This window comes from Python bivittatus, unplaced genomic scaffold (assembly GCF_059951505.1).
Source record: "Python bivittatus isolate LINGU-HERP-01145 unplaced genomic scaffold, Pbiv_v1 ctg000850_np1212, whole genome shotgun sequence".
In the NCBI taxonomy this organism is placed as follows: Eukaryota; Metazoa; Chordata; class Lepidosauria; order Squamata; family Pythonidae; genus Python; species Python bivittatus.
This window is the reverse complement of record NW_028277112.1, coordinates 20669519-20690018: the sequence shown is the minus strand read 5'-3', so window position 1 is coordinate 20690018 and position 20500 is coordinate 20669519. Positions and strand designations below refer to the sequence as shown.

General features: G+C 37.2%; 1 protein-coding gene across 1 annotated transcript in view; it reads left to right on the top strand.

The window, feature by feature from the left end:
• The window catches only part of TMEM232 (transmembrane protein 232), a 175555-nt gene that overhangs the window by 47526 nt on the left and 107529 nt on the right, over positions 1-20500 (top strand). The window contains exons 8-9 of the mRNA XM_088130189.1: positions 16064-16187; positions 18391-18604. Coding sequence (XP_087986315.1) covers positions 16064-16187; positions 18391-18604 — 338 coding nt within the window. The remainder of the gene's footprint in view (positions 1-16063; positions 16188-18390; positions 18605-20500) is intronic.

The window sequence follows — 20500 nt, the reverse complement described above, 5'->3', positions numbered from 1 at the left end:
CTGTTGCTTTAAGACATGTTCCCTTCAGAGTTGTATTTAATCATTATTTACTTTCCATTGCACAACTTAGGAGTGTTTTTTCTTCTTAGTGTTCTGCTGCTCAACATTAATATTCTTATTTTCTGGTGACATGTGTCAAATTTGGCTTTTGATCCCCTGTGGGGAATTTGGCTTTTTCTTTACTTTTCTGCTGCAATTGCAGAAGTTCTTAATGAGGGCTTTTATTGCTTACATGTCCTCTTTAGTTTGTGCATATCTAATTATAATAATGTCTCTATAGTAAAGCGCTTGCAAAATGAAATCAATAAAGACTTAGTGCTGCTTCCAGTATTCATAGGCTGACTTGATCATTGCCTTTAGAGAGCAACTGAATAAAACAAATTGTTGAATCTTCTTTCTTTCCAGACAAGTTTGAGCAAATAGCTTATTGTCCAAAACATAATGTGAACAACATAAGTTATAGTCAATTCCAGTGTGCAAATACTGTACAGAAATATTTATTGGAAGGATGGGCACAAGCACATGCAGATTAGGCAGATTAAGACCTGCACCCTGTTGGATTTATTTTTTAAATACAAAGTTATTTTGGACATTGAGTGTACCCCCGTAGTTTAGTCAGCCATTATTCTGAAGAGGGAATCAAAGGTCTTTTTCAGTAAAAGCCGTATAAAATCCTTGCAGCTGTTAACATATATGAATATCTATGGAAGGAAAATAAGTGGTGTGAATTTACAAATGATCACCTGAAGAACTAAGTTACAGATAAGTAAGCAAATGGTTTAATATTTGGAGGAGGATAGATGCTCATAAAATGAAAGACGGGGTCCCTCTGGGCCTACAGCTAGAGCCTGTAGTGTTAGATAAAAGTTGAATGGCTGCTCAGTATAGTCCTGTGAGGGGATTTGGAGCAAAAGATAGTGTACATAAATTGCTATCGTTTTCATGGAGTGGCCCTATAGAAAGAGTGGGAATTGATCAGTCAGACCATAGCAGAGTCTTATGACAGTTCAGTCCATTTAAAACAATTTTGAAGAGGTAGCCCCAGACTCTTGCATGGCCCCTGGAAGCATGTGAATGGGAGCTACTCTCCCCAGAAATCCACCAATTTTTTTCATGAGATCAAGGGTCTTTCAAATAGCATTCTAAGGTTGGGATAATCTGTGCAGAATTATATTCTGACTGAGATGGAAGGCAGATTTGTTGGCAGAAAAGAGATGTCAGGATATAGAATTAGCTTGTCTTTATACACAGCAAGATATGCATGTTGATTGGGGAATGCACAACTCATTAACATGCCTGGCAAATATCACAGCAATGAGAAATGTAATCTTCCAGGACAATAAAAATATGCTGTATGACTATATGTTCAAATAGCTTCAACATAGTCCTAGATAAGCTACCCCCACAAAAATTAGTAGAAGCTGCTCCTAGGAGCATGCAGGGAGTAGGGCTCCTGCCAAGCATTCCTAAGCTCCATGCAAGTGCAGCACCAGTTTGTATCAAGCACAGTGACTATGAGGAAGAATAATACATATGCTTTCTTTACTGCATCTCTTGCATTCCTTGCCTGTGCTGCTTCAGGCAAAGGCATTATTTATATTTCCGTTTCTTTCCCCAAGTTCATTAGATTCATAGGTTGGATTTATACCGCTATTATATACTGCTATTATATCAGTTGCTTCACACTTAGAATGGACATATGCTTTAACATACTCTTCTGATGCCGTTTCCCCTTAAAAATCTGTGCTTTTCCTTACCGCTTTTATTATAGTTCTTTTGATCAGTCACAGCCAGTGAGTACTTTGAGTTTCAGAACTGCAATACTGACAGGATCCTGGGGACAGTACACATTATTTATATAAGCAGAGAAAATGGAATCATTTTTTAAACTTATAAATTTATGGTCAAAGGAAAAAAAAAGAAAACGCAGTAAGAGTAATAAAATGGATTAGGAGGAAGAACAATTGAGATGAAGTAACAGGTAAAATAGCTTAAAATTCAGTAAGATACAATGAAGTGTTTCAATATATGTGTATAAACAGCAATAATAAGACAGTAAATAGTATTGAGAAGCTATCTTTATAATCCCCCAAGCAATCAGCTACTCCAGGCTTAAACAAGTTTAAAGCCATTAGCTTCTGATGGCATTGCAACAGAACAAAATTTAGCAGCTTTCTTAGACGCTTCAGTGGAGTTGTCTACTAATAAGAAATGTACAATCTCAGACTTTGGCCAGCCGATACTCCAGTCAAGAAGAGGGTGTATCAGAACTAAACACCAGATCTGATATAGTGGGCAGTACAGCAGAGTGTGAGCTGTTGATTCAGTAGCTACTTCCAAGCATGGTGATCTAAATAGGGGATATTATTATCCACAAGCTTCAACAATAGGGCATTAAATCTTGCTAATGTGAATGGCTTTCCATGTGAGTGGGAAAGTACCTCCAAAATAGCTGGAAATAGCAGAAGGGTTGAGGTAGAAATTCCCTAAAGAATTATTTTGGAAATTGGATCTGTCAGTTTGTAAATCAAGAACTAAAATGTGTTACTTTCCTTCAGAAATAGCCCATTGCCATTAGTACTTGGGCTGATATGCTAGAACAAGAAAGATAATTGGATATGGCTTCCCTCCAGAAAGAACTGAATTTGTCCTATAAGACCAAGATGGATCAAAGAATTGCTCCCAAATTGGTTTCTGTGCAAACTTGCATGCAAGCAGTTATAGAAGGGAAAGCACTAAAGATGAATCTGGAAGCATGGAGAATGCTTCTCATAAACCCAGACTGAAGTAGCTCAGTCTAGAAAATTGAGTTGGTGTTACTGGCGCTTGTGATGTTGACTAGAAGGGTTTAGTTAGAGAGCAGTAAGACTGATTTAACTGGAAAAAATATCTAACATCATTTTGTGAAATCAAGAAAGAGGAAGCAGCTTACCAAATGGAGGATGGGTGGGTGTACCTCATGTCTACTTTCCCCCAAATTAAGTGGTCAGAAAAATTATTTATTTGTTTTCCTTCTTAAAAAATGCATCAAATATTTAATACTGAACAATAGTGGTCTAAACCTGCTTTTAGCCCCCAGTTATGGGACTGAAAGCAAAAATGAACATCTGTAGTAGTGACTGGTTCCTGCTACTGCAGTGCTATTGTTGCCCAAAGCAAATGGCCTGTTTTTCAAATCTTCTTGTTCTCCTGCAAGTATGAAGCATATGGCTCATGCTCATCTTGTAAACACAGTGGATATTTTGCAATACTGTTGGTAGTACAGGTAGTCTTCAACTTACAACCAATTGTTCAGTGACCATTCAAAGTTATGACAGTGCTAAACGAATGGTGGTTATGACTGGTCCTGGAGTTATGGCGGTCCCAGCACCCCCGTGGTCACAGGATTATGATCTGGGTGCTTGGCAACCTGTTTGCACTTACTACCAGTTGCCAAGCACCCCACAATCATGTGATTGCTATTTACAACCTTCCCTGCCGGCTTCCCCAGAAAGTCAGTGGGAAAGCTAGCAGGGAAGGTCACAAGTCACTGGGGTAAGTGTCCTCCACCTGCACACCCTTGAACCATGCCCGCCACTTGCACACCCTCCTTGACCTGCACCGCACCCCCATGCACCCTCCCCGACCCACATAGCACCTCCTGTGTACTGCTGCACACCCTCCCTGACCTGTGTGGCACCTCTCACACACCGCTGCACACCCCTGTGCACCCTCCCTGACCCATGCGCTGCCACTCACGCACTGCTGTGCACCCTCCCCAACCCATGTGGTGCCTCTTGCGCACCCCACAGACCCCCGCACACCATCCCCGACCCTCACACCCCTGTGCACCCCTTCACTCCCTCTCCCACCTGGCAGCAGAGACTTACCTGCCTGCTGGCCTGGGACTTGCAACTTCCTGCCAGATTCCCCACTGACTTTGGTTGTGGGAAGCTGGCAGGACGTTTCCTTACCTAACGACTGTAGGATTTGGTTAACGATGGCAACCAGGACAGCAGGGATTGCTGTCACTAAGTGATGTGGTTGTGCTTTATGACCACATCACTAAGCAACAGAAATTCCTGTCCCAATTGTTGTGGTAAGTCTAGGACTACCTGTATGCCTATCATACAGCAATTGCATTTTGTAAATCTATCACCACCATTTATCTCATGCAGATTTTTTTTTCAAATTGACTTGTTATTTGACGTTACAGTTGGTCCTTGCTTAATGACCATTCAAACTTGCAACGGCACTGAATGAGTGGTATTTATGACCGGTCCTTGGAGTTCTGGCCATTGCAGCATCCAGCGGTCATGTGGTTACCGTTTGTGACCTTCTTTGCTGGCTTCCAATAAGCAAAGTCAGTGGGGAAGCTGGCAGGAGGTTGCAAAAGCAACCATGTAAGGTCCTTGCTTAATGACCCATGGTGATTCACTTTGCGACAGGAACCAGGAGTGTCAGCATTGCCATTGCTAATGTCACACTTTATGACCATGTTGCTTAACGACAGCAATTCTGGTCCCAATTGCCATAGTTAACCGAGGACTACCTGTAGTCCTTGTTTGCATGTTTGCAAAATAATTGATTGTCCTGTTTAGAAGTTCCATATCAAGTATCCTGATGTGTGGGGTATTCAAATGTCCTAAATGTAGCATGTTCTTTCATAGTTAATTCTCTTTCTGGGATAAGCAGTTTGCTGTGAAATACTATGACCCTAAATTAAGGATTGAGCATATTTGAATGTGTGCAATCACATGGATGAACAAGTGTAAGCAAGATGTATGGTAACAACTTGAAAAGAGAAGTCAGAAAGAGAGAGCAAGAGAGAGAGGCTGTTCAAGGGAACAAGATGTATATATTTATTTTCCGAAAAGTGCAGATATTCCCCTTCCTCAAATAATGAATAACAATATATTTAGGATAAAACCTAAATAAATGTAAATTGGTGTAAAGATATAAATATCTTCCTTTTGGATGGCCCTCTGACTTGTAATAGTATTAGGGAATGGCCAGTACATTAATGAAAAAAAAAATAGTGTGAAATCAGGAGGGATCTAATGAAGTTTTCATTATAATATAAACATAACTACTCCTTTGTACACTGTTTTAACAAATATTTGGGGTTCATGACTATTGACAATACTAGCATATATGAGAAATGCAGAGCAATATGAGATTCCAGAGATGAGAAATGCAGAATAAAGAGAAGTGTGTGAAACAAATTAAACTGGTTTTAATTCTCCTCTAGAACCAAAATAAACCCTTTTGGTTTTGATTACTTATGTTTTTCAGGCCTTTGGCCCAAACTTTGCTTTTTAGCCACTATGTTTCAATCTTGTAAATGAACCTCCTGGAATCATTTTTCATTTCTTCACACAGGCAAAGTTTGTTCTATTATTTTGAAACATTTCTTTCCTTTTGAAGTCTATATGAGTTAATGACTTTTGGTCACTTTTTCTGAATGTTATTTTCTATTTTGGAACCCAAGCCATATGACTAACTCTGAATGAAAAGAAAATGTTGCTATAGCATCATTAACTTACCATAGATCATTGACATTGATGAATCATTTTTATTCCTATAGCACAGAGAAGGCCTTGGAATACAGATGGACAAAGGAAATGAAAGCCCTTTAGAAAGAAAACAACATAATCATAAAGGATGACATCATCTGCATTTTCTCTGACTATATTTATCATACACATACCACACAATCCTTAATTAATGGGAACACACAAACACCCCCAGACATCACTAAAAACACTAATGGGCAAATTTAAGAAAGAGCATTGTTTGAAGAGAAAGATATCAATTCCACATCTTACGGCCATTTCATATGGGGATTTCATAAGAATACGCAAATTATCAATGGATTGCTTAAAATCATTTTCATGGATACTAATTATTTCATTCATTGTTATACCTGTTATGTGTTATTTTTATAATCTGCTACACGAGCATGTTGTCCATTTGGTCCAGAAGTCATGCCCAACTCAGTGGCATCTAACAATGCTGCTTGCTGTTGACTTCATTTGATGAGATGCTCATGTATCACTGTAATGTATCTCAGGTACATGTATTTTATTTGAAATTAAGACTGCCTGCTAGAAGCAGCCACATACAAAACCCACAGAACCCATAGAAACCCTTAAGCCCTACAACTTAAATGATTCAGATTGGCCTATAGTGCACAATATTTATTAAAATATTATTTGAAGTCCTGGGCTGATGAATCTGTTTCCATCTGCTAAATTAGGAGAACAATTCCCTTGTAGAATTACTTGTAAACATACTTACCAGCCTCCCCAATTAAAGAAATCTTAAGTAGTTGTTTAAGTCTGAAGCGATCACTTTATTAAATTTGCATACAGATAAAAACAGTCTGAAGCTAAGGCATACTTAATTTTTATACAGATCACTTTAGAACATGAAAGTGCCTATAATTTTTAAAATTCTGCATCATTTAAGCAGTGTAAGTTCAAAAATTATTACAGTAATATAACATAAAAGCATAAATATAAAAGAGCATCTTAAGGAAAATAAAAATTGATTTGGCTGGCTAGCTAATTGGCTGAATATTGAAGTTAGCTATTTAAATATGATATAGCTGGAGGAAATAATGATGTTCATATATTGTGCCAAGATTAATAAATCTTTCAGAGTATGTTGATTATATGAGAGGAAATGCTAAAAATACCTTATAAGCAGTACCAAGCTGCAATTATTTCAAGTGCTTCTTTACTGTTTTCTAAAGTGTAGTGTATTTGGTTGTTGTTAGTATTGATTAATTATACATACTTCTGACCTAGTATTATTGCTTGGGCTGCCTGTATATGTTATAAAACTTGCAGAGTCACTGGAGTTTGTTCAGGAAGTTTCAGTAAAACAAACAGCAGAAAAACCCACTTTAGACTCAAGGGTGGTTGAATTGATTAGTAGAAAGGGCACAATGTTGGTGATGGGTGGGATTGTAAACAAACAAAGAAACAAAAACAACAACAAAAAACCCTCCTTTTAAGTCTTGCCTTATCTACGCGGGAGAAGGGAGAAAGGCCAATAAAAACAAAAGAATAACAGAAGAACCACACTGAACCAGTCATAGTGTATAAAGACAAAGGGACAATGAGGTCAGCAAGATGGCTAGCTTTGTTGGGAAGATGAATGTGCTTGACAGTGCCACAAATGACTTGATGTTATATACACAGAGTTTGGAATAAATGAGATAGTCGCTGAATAAAATGTGGCTGTTTTACTGAGTGTTATGGGAAACAAAACATAGAGCTTATTGAAAAGTTTAACTGCCCTGTAAGAATTCTTACAATTCAGCTTTGAAGAACAGTAGAAATAATCCAGGAATGTTTAGTATCAAAGCCATTATTACTGTAAAGCACTTCAGGCTTCATAAGCACAAACCAAACGTGTACCTGAACTTAAATGGCTTTCTGTGTATTAAAAACGTGGTGCAGGGCTTAATTGTGGCTCAATTAAATAAAATAGTGAAATTTTAAAAGAAAACATGACAAAAGATTCTTAGTAGGGGCACATTTAACATTTATGAGAAGATGTGAAAATGCCATCTCTCTGGAAACTTCTACTGAAATACTATAGAGCTGCAATTAGGAGTAAAAGCAAATATAAATAAGCTCGCAATAGCATACAGACAGAGAGTGACAGATCAAAATGAACTATGGCATCATTGTAGCAGACATTCACACACACACACTAGTTCAATTAAGATTTAAAGGCAAAACCTGAAGAAAATGCAATATAATCCAGAGAACCATTAATTCAGTATTATAGGCTGAGCAATACCACTTAGTCAGAACTGAGGACAAACTGCTAACCTCACTGGGGTTAGCAAAATAGAACTAGCAGAAGCTTATTTACAGATGGAAATGGAGAAAGATTCCAAGCTATTTATCATCATAAGTACACACAAAAGCTTATCCATTATAACAGACTTCTTTTTGGAGCAGCATCTGTACCAGCACTTTGACAGAGAGCCGTGAACTAAGTGTTACAAGATTGTCTAGGCACCTAGTGTTATTGAGATGACATCGTTGCCACTGGAAAAAAATGATGTGGTTCATCTGCAAGACAGTGCTGCAGAGGTTGGCAAATGATGGCCTTCAAGCATAATGTAACAGTTATGAATTCTTTAAACCTAGTATTGCTTATTGTGGTCACACCTCTGGCCTATAGAAATATACAGAGAATATTCAACAGAGAATATACAAGCAGTCATGAATGCCTCAAAGCCATGAGACAAGGTACAGATACAGTGGTACCTCTAGTTACGAACGCCCCTCCTTACGAATTTTTTAAGATATGACCAGCTCCGGCCCCAAAAATTTACCTCTACTTGCGAACTCCGCCTCTACTTACAAACCGGATCCGCGGCCATTTTCCCTGCTGCCACGTGGTCGCGGCTTCCTGTGGGCAAGATCGTGGTAGCAAGGAGATGTTCGGTGAGGCTTGTGGTGTGTTTTGTGGCGTCTGGAAGGTTTTTGTGGTGTTTGGAAGGTTTTTGAGGTTTAAAAATAAAATGCATATGTTTCAGAACTGTTTAGCCATATTTACATTGAACCTTATGGGGGAAATTTACCTCGGGGTGCGACCAAATTCGGAGGGCGGATTAGCCGTATTTACATTGAACCTTATGGGGAAATTTGCCTTGTGGTGCGACCAAATTCGGAGGGTGGAACGGATTAACCGTATTTACATTGAACCTTATGGGAAACTTTACCTCGACTTGAGACCAACTTGAGTTGCAACCAGAGTCACGGAACGGATTAAGTTCGTAACTAGAGGTACCACTGTATTATCCTTTTTAGGGTATTATTCAGATTCTTGCCAAATTCAGCCACTGTGCTACACCATTGTATGGTTTATTACAAGTGGGGAGCATACAGCAATGGAGGAACAGGGTAAAGAAGTTTTCACTGATGCAAAGCAACTAATGAGATCAGACATGATACTTATACATTATAACCTTGCATTACCTATTAGTGAAATTGGCTTGTGATGCCTCACAACATAGCATCAGCATAATTACATCACACATTGTGAAGATGACAGTGAATGCCCTGTTGTTTTTGCATCATGCTCTCCTGCAGATATAGGAAGGAAAGCCTTGAGCTTGGTTTGGATGTTAAGCATTTCAACCAGTGCTTGAATGGAAGAAAATTTATCCTCCATCACTGATCATCAGCTACAACTTTTAGACGTCAATCCTTAAAAACGGTTTTGCTTACAGCTGCTGCTGAAATGAAACATTGGACTTTGTTGTATGGAGAGCACGGATATACAATCATGCAACGGATATATAATCATGCAAATGAAATAGATAATTTACACTGTAGAGGCAAATGAAACAATCTGTAGAATCCACATCATATGGATATTCCTTTGATGTGCTTTCTCTGATAGAAATCAAGATTCTTTCCATCACAGCTGAGATAATTTGCAGAGAAACTAGGAGAGACCCAACAGAATCTCTAAATCAAATGTTAGTGATGTTTTTCTTAGGTGGTACCTTACATTCAAGTTTGGACTTTCTCAAACATAATTTGAGAAGAAGTGGTAAGAGCAATTAGCTGAAAGAACCTGAGAAATTTTCTGATACTAGAGCACAACATATTGATCAGCTGAAGAACAGCGAGATATAGAAAGAAGTTATGACTGATATAGTCGCAGACTCAACTGTAATTTATGTTTTATTTTATAAGAACTTTATTAAGTTATAAAAAGCATAAGGATAAAAGCAAACAAGAACTAATAAGAAGAAAAGTAGAGAGCAAGAAAGTTAGAAATAGAAAAAGAATACAACAATGGTGGAAAATAGAGAAGAGAAGAAATACAAAAGAATAACTTCTGACTTCTTATACAGCAGATGTAAATGAATCATAATAACCTCTTACTCTAAAACCAATTCTTGACATACATATTTTGTATAATCTATTAATTTAACCAATAATCAAATCCATATATCATAATTTCATTTTTTTTCTGTCTCCTGCAAAAAGTCCAAAAGGGGCTTCCAATTGGCATTAAAGTTAATCAGTTTTTTTCTCTAAGCAAAGCTGTCAGTTTCACCATCTTGGCTAACTCCATCAACTTCACCATCCATTCTTCCATTATAGGTAATGTCAAATCTTTCCATCTTTGAGTATATACAAATCTAGCTGCAGTTATCATATATAAAGACAAAAGTCCATGAGCTTTTCCCAATTGTTTATCCATCAGTCTCAAAGGAAAGTCTCTGGTTTTGACTGCATATTAACCTTCAAAATCTTCTGGATTAATATACTGTATGTATTTGAGTCCAAATTTTTTTAGCTTTATTACATGTCCACCAAATTTGGTAAAAAGTCCCTTGTTCACATTTCCAACATATATTTGAAATCCCTTTATACATTTTTGATAATCTTTCCAGTGACAAATGCCATCTATACATCATTTTATAGAAATTCTCCTTCAAGTTATACAACACAGTGTAAATTTTAACCCTTTCATCCACATATTTTCCCATTGTTCCATTTGTATATTATATCCAAAGTTTTTAGCCCATTTTATCATACCATCTTTAACTTGTTCATCTTCTGTTTCAAATCTCAACAAAAGCTTATACATTTTAGCAATAAGGTGTTCATGTTTAGTACACAATTCAGTTTCAAAAACAGTTTTGTTTCATTCAAAACCATGTCTTTCTATCAACTTTAAATCTTTCTCCAAGTTGTACCAGTGTCATGAATGTCCTTGTGATGTCAAATCTCTTGATTTTATTTTAAATTCTCCTTGCTGAATATTGAGAATATCACTATAAATTAACCATTTCTACTTAATTACCATTTCTTTCCTATAAAATTCTTCTTGTGGAGATAACCATAAGGGTATTTTCAGGCACAATCTAGATTTATATCTATTCCAAATTCTCAAAATGGCACATCTAATAGAATGATTCTTAAAATCTACTTTAACTTTATCATACCATAAATAGCTGTGCCATCCAAATCTCAATTCGTGTCCTTCCAAATTCAATAATTTGGTTTTTCTCAACAGCACTCATTCTTTCAACCAAACTAGACAACAAGCGACAAAGTACAATTTGAGATCAGGCAAGGCTAAACCTCCTCTTTCTTTAGAATCTTGCAACATCTTATATTTAACTCGCAGTCTTGTACCTTGCCAGATAAATTTAGTTATATCCTTCTGCCATTGCTTAAATGGTAAATCAGTAGTCATAATAGTATTGTCTAAAACAGAAATAGCATCCTAGGTAAGACATTCATTTTTATCACAAAAATTCTTCCCAACAATGATAATTGTAATTTCTCCCATGTCTTTCTTAATTTCATTCCATGTCTTAACATAATTATTCTGGAACAACATACAATTTGTATTTGTCAGATTAACACCCAAATATTTTACCTTTTTTTAAATCTTAAAACCTGTTTTCTTCATCAATTCTATTTGGTATTTTATCTTCATGTTTTTTGTTAACATTTTTGTCTTTTGTCTGTTAACCTTAAATCCAGCTAGTGCACCAAATTCTTTTAATTTTCTCATTAGTATATCTATCCCTTTCAGAGGGTCTTCTAACACCAGCACCAGATCATCTGCAAAAGTTCTTAATTTATATGTCTCTCTTGATTTTTACTCCCATTATCCCCTCATCTTGTCTTATATCTTGTCTTATATTTAAACCTTCCAAGACCAAGATAAACAAGAGTGGGGTTAGTGGACTTCCTTGTCTTGTACCTCTTTGAATCTCACATGGTTTTGTTAAATCTCCATTGATAATAATTTGTGCTTTCTATGATATATATGTCAATTTAACTGTTGTTATAAAATTCTCACCAAAATCCATATCTTCTAAAACTTTAGACAGGAAAGGCCAATTAAAATTGTCAAAAGCTTTCTCAGCTTTCAAAAAGATTGGTGCAGTTTGTTTTTCATTGTGCTATTCCAGATATTCTATAATGTCCAGTACTGTTCTAACATTGTCTTTTAATTGTCTCTTAGGCAAAAATCCAACTCAGCTGTAATTTATGAATTATCTACCATGTTAGCTCTTTAAGGTAGTCCAGACAAGAAGCACAACTATAAGTACTAACTATCTTTATTGTAAGGTTACATTAACAGAATATTGCAAGACTGAATATTTCTCCCCTCCTTTCCTTTTATTCTGCAGAAGATTAGAGAGGTTCCCTTTTGAAATACTTCCCATGCCCTTTGTCCTTCTGTGGGCTGAGATATTTTTTAAATGCCGGTTGTCCAGTCTGCGGCTCTTCTTATTGTCTCCCAGGGTCATTCCCACATACCTTTACATCCACCAGTAGTACCTACTCCTAAAACAGTCAGGCACTGGTAGTTGTTCCATGGTGTCCAGTATTGTCAGATATCCTAAGCACTCCCATTTGTGATGTTATCTCTTTTGCATTCAAAAGACACTACAGCACTAAAATGTGTTAATAAAGTATGGGTTTGTATTGATTGATTGATTGATTGATTGATCATATTTGTATAGCCATGCAACTCACAAGAGAGTGACTCTGGGTGGTGTACTACACTCAATTAAAAAGAACCAATAAATACATATAAAACAATAATTAAAACTATAAAAACTATAAAAAAAACACAAAACAGGAAAGGATGATGTGAACTGTAGTAAGGGAGCCATCGCAAAATGTCCCGAGTCCTCTGGGATCCCCAGGCCTACATAGCCAGGTTTTGAAGGACTTGTGGCATGTTAAGAGGAATGGGGCTAACCTCACTTCCGGGAGGAGAAGATTCCACGAGGCAGGCACCACAGCAGAGAAGGCTCACTTCCTGGGATCTGACAAATGTAACTCCCTGACAGGCAGGACCTGCAGCGTGCCTTCTCTGCCAAACCTGATGAGATGGGCAGATATAATTGGGGAGAGGTGGTCCCTCAGATAATCCAGCCCCATGCCATGAATGGCTGTAAAGGTTAAAACCAGCACCTTGAATTGGATCCAGAACAAACAGGCAACCAATGTAGCCTGCGGAGCAGAGGTGTAATGTGTGCCATTCTAGGAGCACACGTAACTGCCTGTGCTGCTGCATTTTGCACCAGCTGAAGCTTCTGGTTCTCTTCAAGAGCAACCCCATGTAGAGCGCATTACAGAAGTCCAATCAGGAGGTGACTAGGGCTTGAGGGACAGTGAGCAGAGCCCCCCAATCCAGGAACAGGTGCAACTGGCATACAACACAAAGCTGTGCAAAGGCCCTCCTAGCCAAAACTGCCATCTGCTCTTTGAGCAGGAGTTGTGAGTCTAGGAGGACCCCCAGATTGCACACTGGATCTGTCTGGGGCAGTGCCACCCCATCCAGCACCAAAGATGGCATAGTCCTAGAACCAGAAGACCCAAAACCCAAAGCTGGGGGAGGCTCCCATCCCATTCACCATCCACCAAACCCATCCCCTGGCTCTCATCCAGAGGAAGGGAAAATAGGAAGGGATCAATACACAGTTCACAGTGGGAAACTTACAGTCTCTCAGGCACTTCACTGTTAAATAGGAGCCACAGCACATTTTCCTCTTGAGGTTATGGGAGTGAAGGCAGAAAGGCCTCTGCAGGGAGGGGGGTCCACTGTAGTCTGCCACACTACTGCAACCCCCACCCCACCCAGCCACTGCCCCCACCTCCAAATCCCCAGTGTCTAGCAGCAAGGCAGATGGTAGAAAGATGATAAGAAAGAGGGCTGTCTCCCAACACCACTGAGCTCCAAAAACTCTTGGCAAGACAGGTATAGTATATTGGGTTATTGTAATTTCTGACCAATTAAGCATGCCTGTGACCTAGCATAGTTACTTGATTACCCTAGGCTACATTCTCATTCCTGCAGATTTACTGAAACTAATTCTTTTGAAAGTTTCAGTAATGATGGGGGGGAAAATCTATAAAGTACCTTCATGTTTGATATAATGAAGCTTGGTAGATGACTGCCCATCTATTTCCCAACCTTTTACAAGGAACATTTAGATAAAATTTTCTTATCGTAATTTATACTGAAATTCATGTAGAACTGTTTAGCCCTACAGATCCAAAAGGTGCTCTGAAGCTGGGGGATGGGGGTGGGGGTAGAAATGTAGCACCTGTCAGGAATTCTTTCAGTTCGTATATTTTCCTGGGTTGACATGGCAGCTAGAAAAGGTAGTCATGTAATTCCAAGGACTTATGCAGTTGAGAGTTCCAGACAGGTGCTACATTTGCATGCCCATGTGCTCCAAAACATCTTTTCTGATTTTTGTCTGAAGTACTATACAGTCCTAGTTCACTATAATCATGGGTATGTCTATATTTTGCAAGTCTAGAGCTTGTTATCTGAATCCAGCCTTGTTACCTCCAAGCTGGCCAATATCTGAATATTCTTTCTTCTTGCATACAGGTCTCCTGCCCTCCCAGGGCAGGTCATGAATTAAGAGAAATAGTATTTCCCTCAGTAAAATAATTTGTTAATACTTTCCCTTTCCCCTCTATCTCTTTTGATCCTTATGTATAATGCTTATGTATAATAAGCTAATTCCATCTCCAGCTTACTTTGTTTTGTAGCAGCATTCCAGAGTTATTTGCAGAAGTGCTTCTAAGCACTGCTCATGTTAATTATGTTATTATTTAACTGATATATAGACATTATATCTGAGGTCTGATTAGCTATGAACAATATTTATTTATGGAGATATTCTATGTGACAAGCCTGCAGAACCTATGGCTTGGTGCTGGCAAGTCATGTATCCACACATTTGTGTGGAGTGGGTACTGGAAGTAGAGAAAATAGCTCAAACAAGTATCTGTTCTAACTTGGTGCTGTGCTTTGCTAATATTAGGAACAGAACATAATTGGTTTCTCATAGGATATCATCTACCATAAGAGAGAGAGGGGCAGACAGACAGTTGGCAAAAAGGGGGAAGTCTTAGAAAAGTTCCACGAGGAAACTTCAAGATTAATGAGTATTCTGGGGAAGTTCTGGTTGGCAACTAGGGTTCCCACAATGGCTAAGGTGGATTAGATAACTTTATTGGCTGTTGGACTATGATGGACTATAGTTGGCTGAAAACCTAAAATGGACTGAGCAGTTCTGCTCATTAGGCTTTATAGAATGTTGAATGAGACTGAGGCAAATCTCCCCAAAGTGTTCAAGGGCATACCTGAGAAAAAGACTGCTGAAGAGGAACAGTATCATGAGGAAATGTGGCTACATGACCCTAGTGCCAGGGTTGAAGATAGACAGATAAAACAAGATCAAAGATTTATTTGCTAGAGAATAACTAGCTAGACATTTATAATCTTTTTGCCCTGAGAATGGAGGGTAAAATGCCAACCAAGTTTATAAGCCCTCTCCTTGAACCTAGAGTGATAAAAAATAATAATTAGACACCTGGACATCCAGGGTCTTCATATATTAGGCATACACCAAGTTGTGTAAAGCTTTTCTTACCTAGAATGCTTTTGAGAACCAACACGAGTCTAGAGGGGAAAATGTGTAAAGTGCATTAGGCTATGCTATGTTCTCCAAGAGAAGGTAGCAGGAGATTCACTCATGAAAGAATGCAAAATGATTAACTGAAAAGTGAAAATACTTGTCTACTTTGATAAGGCTTGGCTGATAACCAAACTGCTTATTTCTGTATCTATTTCTGAATAAAAATAAGATAAACTGGAACCTCTGTGATGTTCCCTGTCACTGCTAGATCCTGAACGTGCAATCCTGGTGATTCTCTGTGTGGCTTCTCTTCTTCAAATGTGCTTGCTGTGTGCTTGACTACAGGCATTTTGTGCTAGTATATTGGCACTCAGAGGTTCAACCTGTTTTGCTGCTGGTTTAATAATGTATGAGCATGCACCAATGAATGGAGTAAACTTACTACTCAAAATGGCAAATACTTAAGAAAATACTTTGCATAGGATATTCCTATATTTCAACTGAATTTCATGTAAAGAGACTGTGGTATCAGCTCAATCCAAGAAAAATTATCGTTATTTTTAATGCTGCTGTATTTTCCCATTTGAAAAAGTGGACTAATGTTTATCCTTACTGACTTGAAATATTTAGGTTGGAATCAGTACTGGCCTTGATGGTACTTGGAGAGACTGCCAAATTAAACATGTCATGTCTGAAAGTTTTAATGGACTTAGTGAAATATTTTATTTCAAGCTCTGTGCCTCTTCAAAAACAGGTAAGAGCCAAGTTAATTTTGGTGTAGAAAGGAAATGTGTTTATCATTAAAAAAAAGACTTCTCAAACATACCTAAATTGATTACAGGCAACACATTTCTTTTCATTACTGTTTATACTTTAGCTTAGCTATGTGATAGTGTCTAGCTAACTTGACTGATCTTAAAAAGCTAAGGTGGATCAGTTTTGGTTAATGCTTGGATGAGAGACATCAGCAACTCCAAGAACTCTATGTTAGATCAGGAGGTTTAAATGAAATCTCCAGTGTCAAACCACCAGTATTTTTGCCAAGAAAATTATATAGACATCCACAAAGTCATGCAGGATCAAGCTTGAAGCAAAGGAGACTTCATCTTTATTTTTGTCTCTTAAGTTTATATTGATCTCAGTAATCAAGATGGAAAAATTAAGCAAACAAGCCAGACTATTTCCACTGAAAATTTAGAAATGTAACTTTTCTGAAGCCCCAAGTGTTATGAGTGGTTGAAAATCAGCTATGAGGCTTACTTGGATAAATCCACTCCTGGACTTATATAGTAGAACTAACTGCTAAATAAGCATGTTAATGTGGTAAAGTGTGTTATAAAAATACAGTACATTAATTTGATTATTGTATAATGTTAATTTCTTTAAATAAAGTTTTCTATACTACTGATAATTCTATTAGGTAATTTTACATTATGTACATTTATATTTTTACACACAGGTGGTTTATGTATATTATGTATATTATAACATATAATAAAGTAGATCTGTGCTGTCCCAGATGAGTTTCTTTTTTAAAAATAATATTTTTATTAAAGTTTTACATAAATAAAAGCTAATATAGAACTAAAAAAGATATATAAACAAGAAAGAAAGAGAGAGAGAGAGAGAGAGAAGAAAAGACATATAAAAAGTGACTCCTCCTCCCTCAAAACAAGTATAAACATTTGCAGTAACTTAACACCTTCTCTAGTATTACAGAAAAAAAGTTCTTCTTCCCGTTTCTCATCCCTTAAGAATAGCCAAATTATTAAAAAAATCATCAATCTCACTCAGTAAAAGCATTGAGTACCAGTAATAATAACCTATATATTTTAACCTTAGGCAAATAAATCCATTATGAATTTTGACTTATAACTTTCTCTTATAAGTAAAACATAAAAGATTTATCCCCATAGGCATAAAAAATACCAATAATATTAACGTATATATCTTAAAATAAATCAAGTAGGTCCTTTTTACATTCTAATCTATAACTTTCTCTAACAAATAGGACATAGAAAGTTTATCCCCATATGAAAAAAATATTTAAATCCTCATCTTACAGTCCTGGTTTAAAAAAAAAAGATTCCAATAATAACAGCCCAAAGTCACAATTTACTCAATTTAACCCTGATCAAATAAGTCCACTTTGAATTCCTTTTTCTTCTTTTTAAGAGGTTTGATCTTCAGTAGTTTCTTCAAATAGTCTCACATGATGATCTCTTATCATTTTCTCTCTGTTTTTAGGAAAACCTTCAAAAATTTAATACTTCCCTTCTGTGAATCCAAAATAAGATAACTCTCAGTGGCACTCTTCTGATTTATAATCTGGATGTCCCCTTTAATTGTTAAAACATCAACCAACATAATTTGTAGGTCCAATGCAACTTCTTTCTCCATGTCACTCTTAACATTTTTAAGTCCCTTTTCAAATCCACATCTTTTTCCATATCTTCCATATCTCTTTTATAGTCTGGCAATTTTTTAAAGTCTATTTTAAGATCCTTATTCAAATCATCATCAGCCTCTGTTTTATCCAATAGAGTCTTTTCTTCGTCTATAACTCTATTAGATCCACTTTGAAAGTATCAAAAAAAATTGAAAATAAGTTTGTTCCCAAGCTGACTTAAATTTTTCCATAGTAAAATAATATTCCTCCATTATGTTAGTAAGTATCATCTCCTTTAATTGCTCTCTGGTTTCCTCTAGTAAACCTTCAAAGCTCAGTCTTACCTTTTGTTTATTTTCAAGTCAAAACTTTCCCACAGTAAGGATTCTTACAGTTAATTCCAAAATCATCAGCTGTACCACATGAGTTTCTCCAAGACCTGCATTGATCCTGCTGCAATCACTGCCCAGTCATGTTTCTAAATATGTAGGGTTTTTTTCTTAGAACTGTAGACTTTCCCCTCATTTTGGTTCATAATTGATTAACATTGATTAATTTTGTTGTATAGGAAAAAAATAACAAGATGTCATGCTGGCACTGGCAAGTAGGATACATATATACAAATATCCTTAGAGAAATCTGTTTGCATGGCATTAATGCAGATTTACAAAAAACCGCTTTTCTTGGATTCTGTGACTGCACAAAAGAACACAATGATGAGAAAGAATTAAGAGGAGCAAGTTTTCTTGACCTTTTGAACTTCTGCCTTCCATTTGATGATTGTAAGTACCAAAATAGTAATTTTCTCCTGCATTATGTATGTATGTGGTCCTACAGGTGAGCACAACCATGGCTGATATGCATAGCTTCAATGGTCTAAATGGCCGATTCACTTATGCCAATTGGTTGCTGATTTTTTTCTAAGTTGCATCTCTCCTTTGTTGTTCTGCATTTTATATATACGTGTGTGTGTGTGTGTGTGTGAGGGATGGAAGTAAATCTGAAACTGTTGTTGGCTAATTTAGATAACACTGTTGTCTTTATACTGCAATTCTGAGCTTGTCACTTCAGTTGTTTTTATAAGGCACATTCCCTCTTCACAAAGCTGTTGATAACATCAACAAATACACTCTTCTCTAAAGTGAATATTAAAATCCTAAATGTACACATATTTCAGTTCAAAAGAATATTCAAATTATCATTCATGCTTCTTTTTATAAGAGCATGGCAACTTCTAATTAATCAGCCACTTCATACTCTGCTTTTGAGAATAATTTCAGAAGTTGAGATGTCATCTTGATGAAATAGAATATATGCCATTCACATTGATATTACATCTCAAGAACAAATAAATGAAAGAATAAATTTACAAAATTAATCAGGTAAGAATAAGGTCCAAGTGTTTTCATAATTAGTAACAGGAAGCATCAGCTCAGGCAATAATGTATCTTATTATACAAAGTTAAAATGCCCTTAAAATGTAAATTAAATGAAGTCCTATTTAGGGAAGTTCTGCATGGCCAGTTTGCCCCAATGTGAGTATGGGCCACCAACCATTTCTCAAAAGTAGGAATATCCTCCTCTACCTCCAGCCAACCAGAAAAGCAATCTCCACCTGTCTTTTTCTATCATGCTTCAAAAGTAATATTTTCTGACTTGGGATGTCACAAGCAACACTGTCCAGTTCACTTTCTATGCTTCATTTCATTAGAGAAAGACACTTTCTTGCCTTCAGTGCCTTCTCCTACATGGGCATTTTTTTTTTTTTTACAAGTTCAGTGGGATGGTGAAAGGTGATGGAACAGTGAAATGGTAGACCTGGCTTATTTTTTTAGCCAGGGCCTGCCACTTTCCCCTTTTACTGCAAGTGGGAATGAATGAATGAATGAATGAATGAATGAATGAATGAATGAATGAGTAGTGTTTTCTTTTCTTTTTCTTAGTCTACTGGTGGATGCCCCAGATGAATGCTGACAAGTATGAGGGGGGAGTCAGTGGAGGGTGGAGAGGCTTATACAAAAGGTCTGTCAGTAGAAACCACAGCGAGGAAAATGATGATACCTGCTTTCCCAGCAAGCATGGTGTGTGTGTGCGTGTGTGTGAAGAAACAGGGGAATCCATCAATTCCCAGTTGGTTTATGTACAGGAGTCAAGAAGCTTGGAGCTGCAGTGTGTAAAAGCCCTTTATTTGGCATCTTGCTTATAGTCAACAAAAGGCAGACATTGATCTACTAGTAGACTTACAAGTTGGCCAGAATTTTATTAAATACATTTACTGTATTAATAATCAGCTGGGATCCATGCACACATGATGGGGGAAGGGAAAAAGTTTCTCTATCTCTCTAGCCAATTCTACTGAATTGTTCTGGCAGTTCAATTGCAATTTTTCCTCATGCACCTTCATTCAGGCCTGGATACATGGCTATAAGCATGTATCCAGTAATGTATATTGCTCTTTTAAAGGATTGCTTTCCCAGTAGCATATCAGGCTTCTGGTTCTTAGAGTGCTCCTGGATGCAACTTTGTTATGAGAGGCACAGATGGCCTACTGAGATACCAGCTTTAACCCGAACTGGATAAAAGTATGTTGAAAAAGTTGTCCACACTGTGATAATCTCCCAGTTTGTTTTATGTACAGGTAGTCCTCCACTTGTGACCACTTATTCAGCAACTGTTTG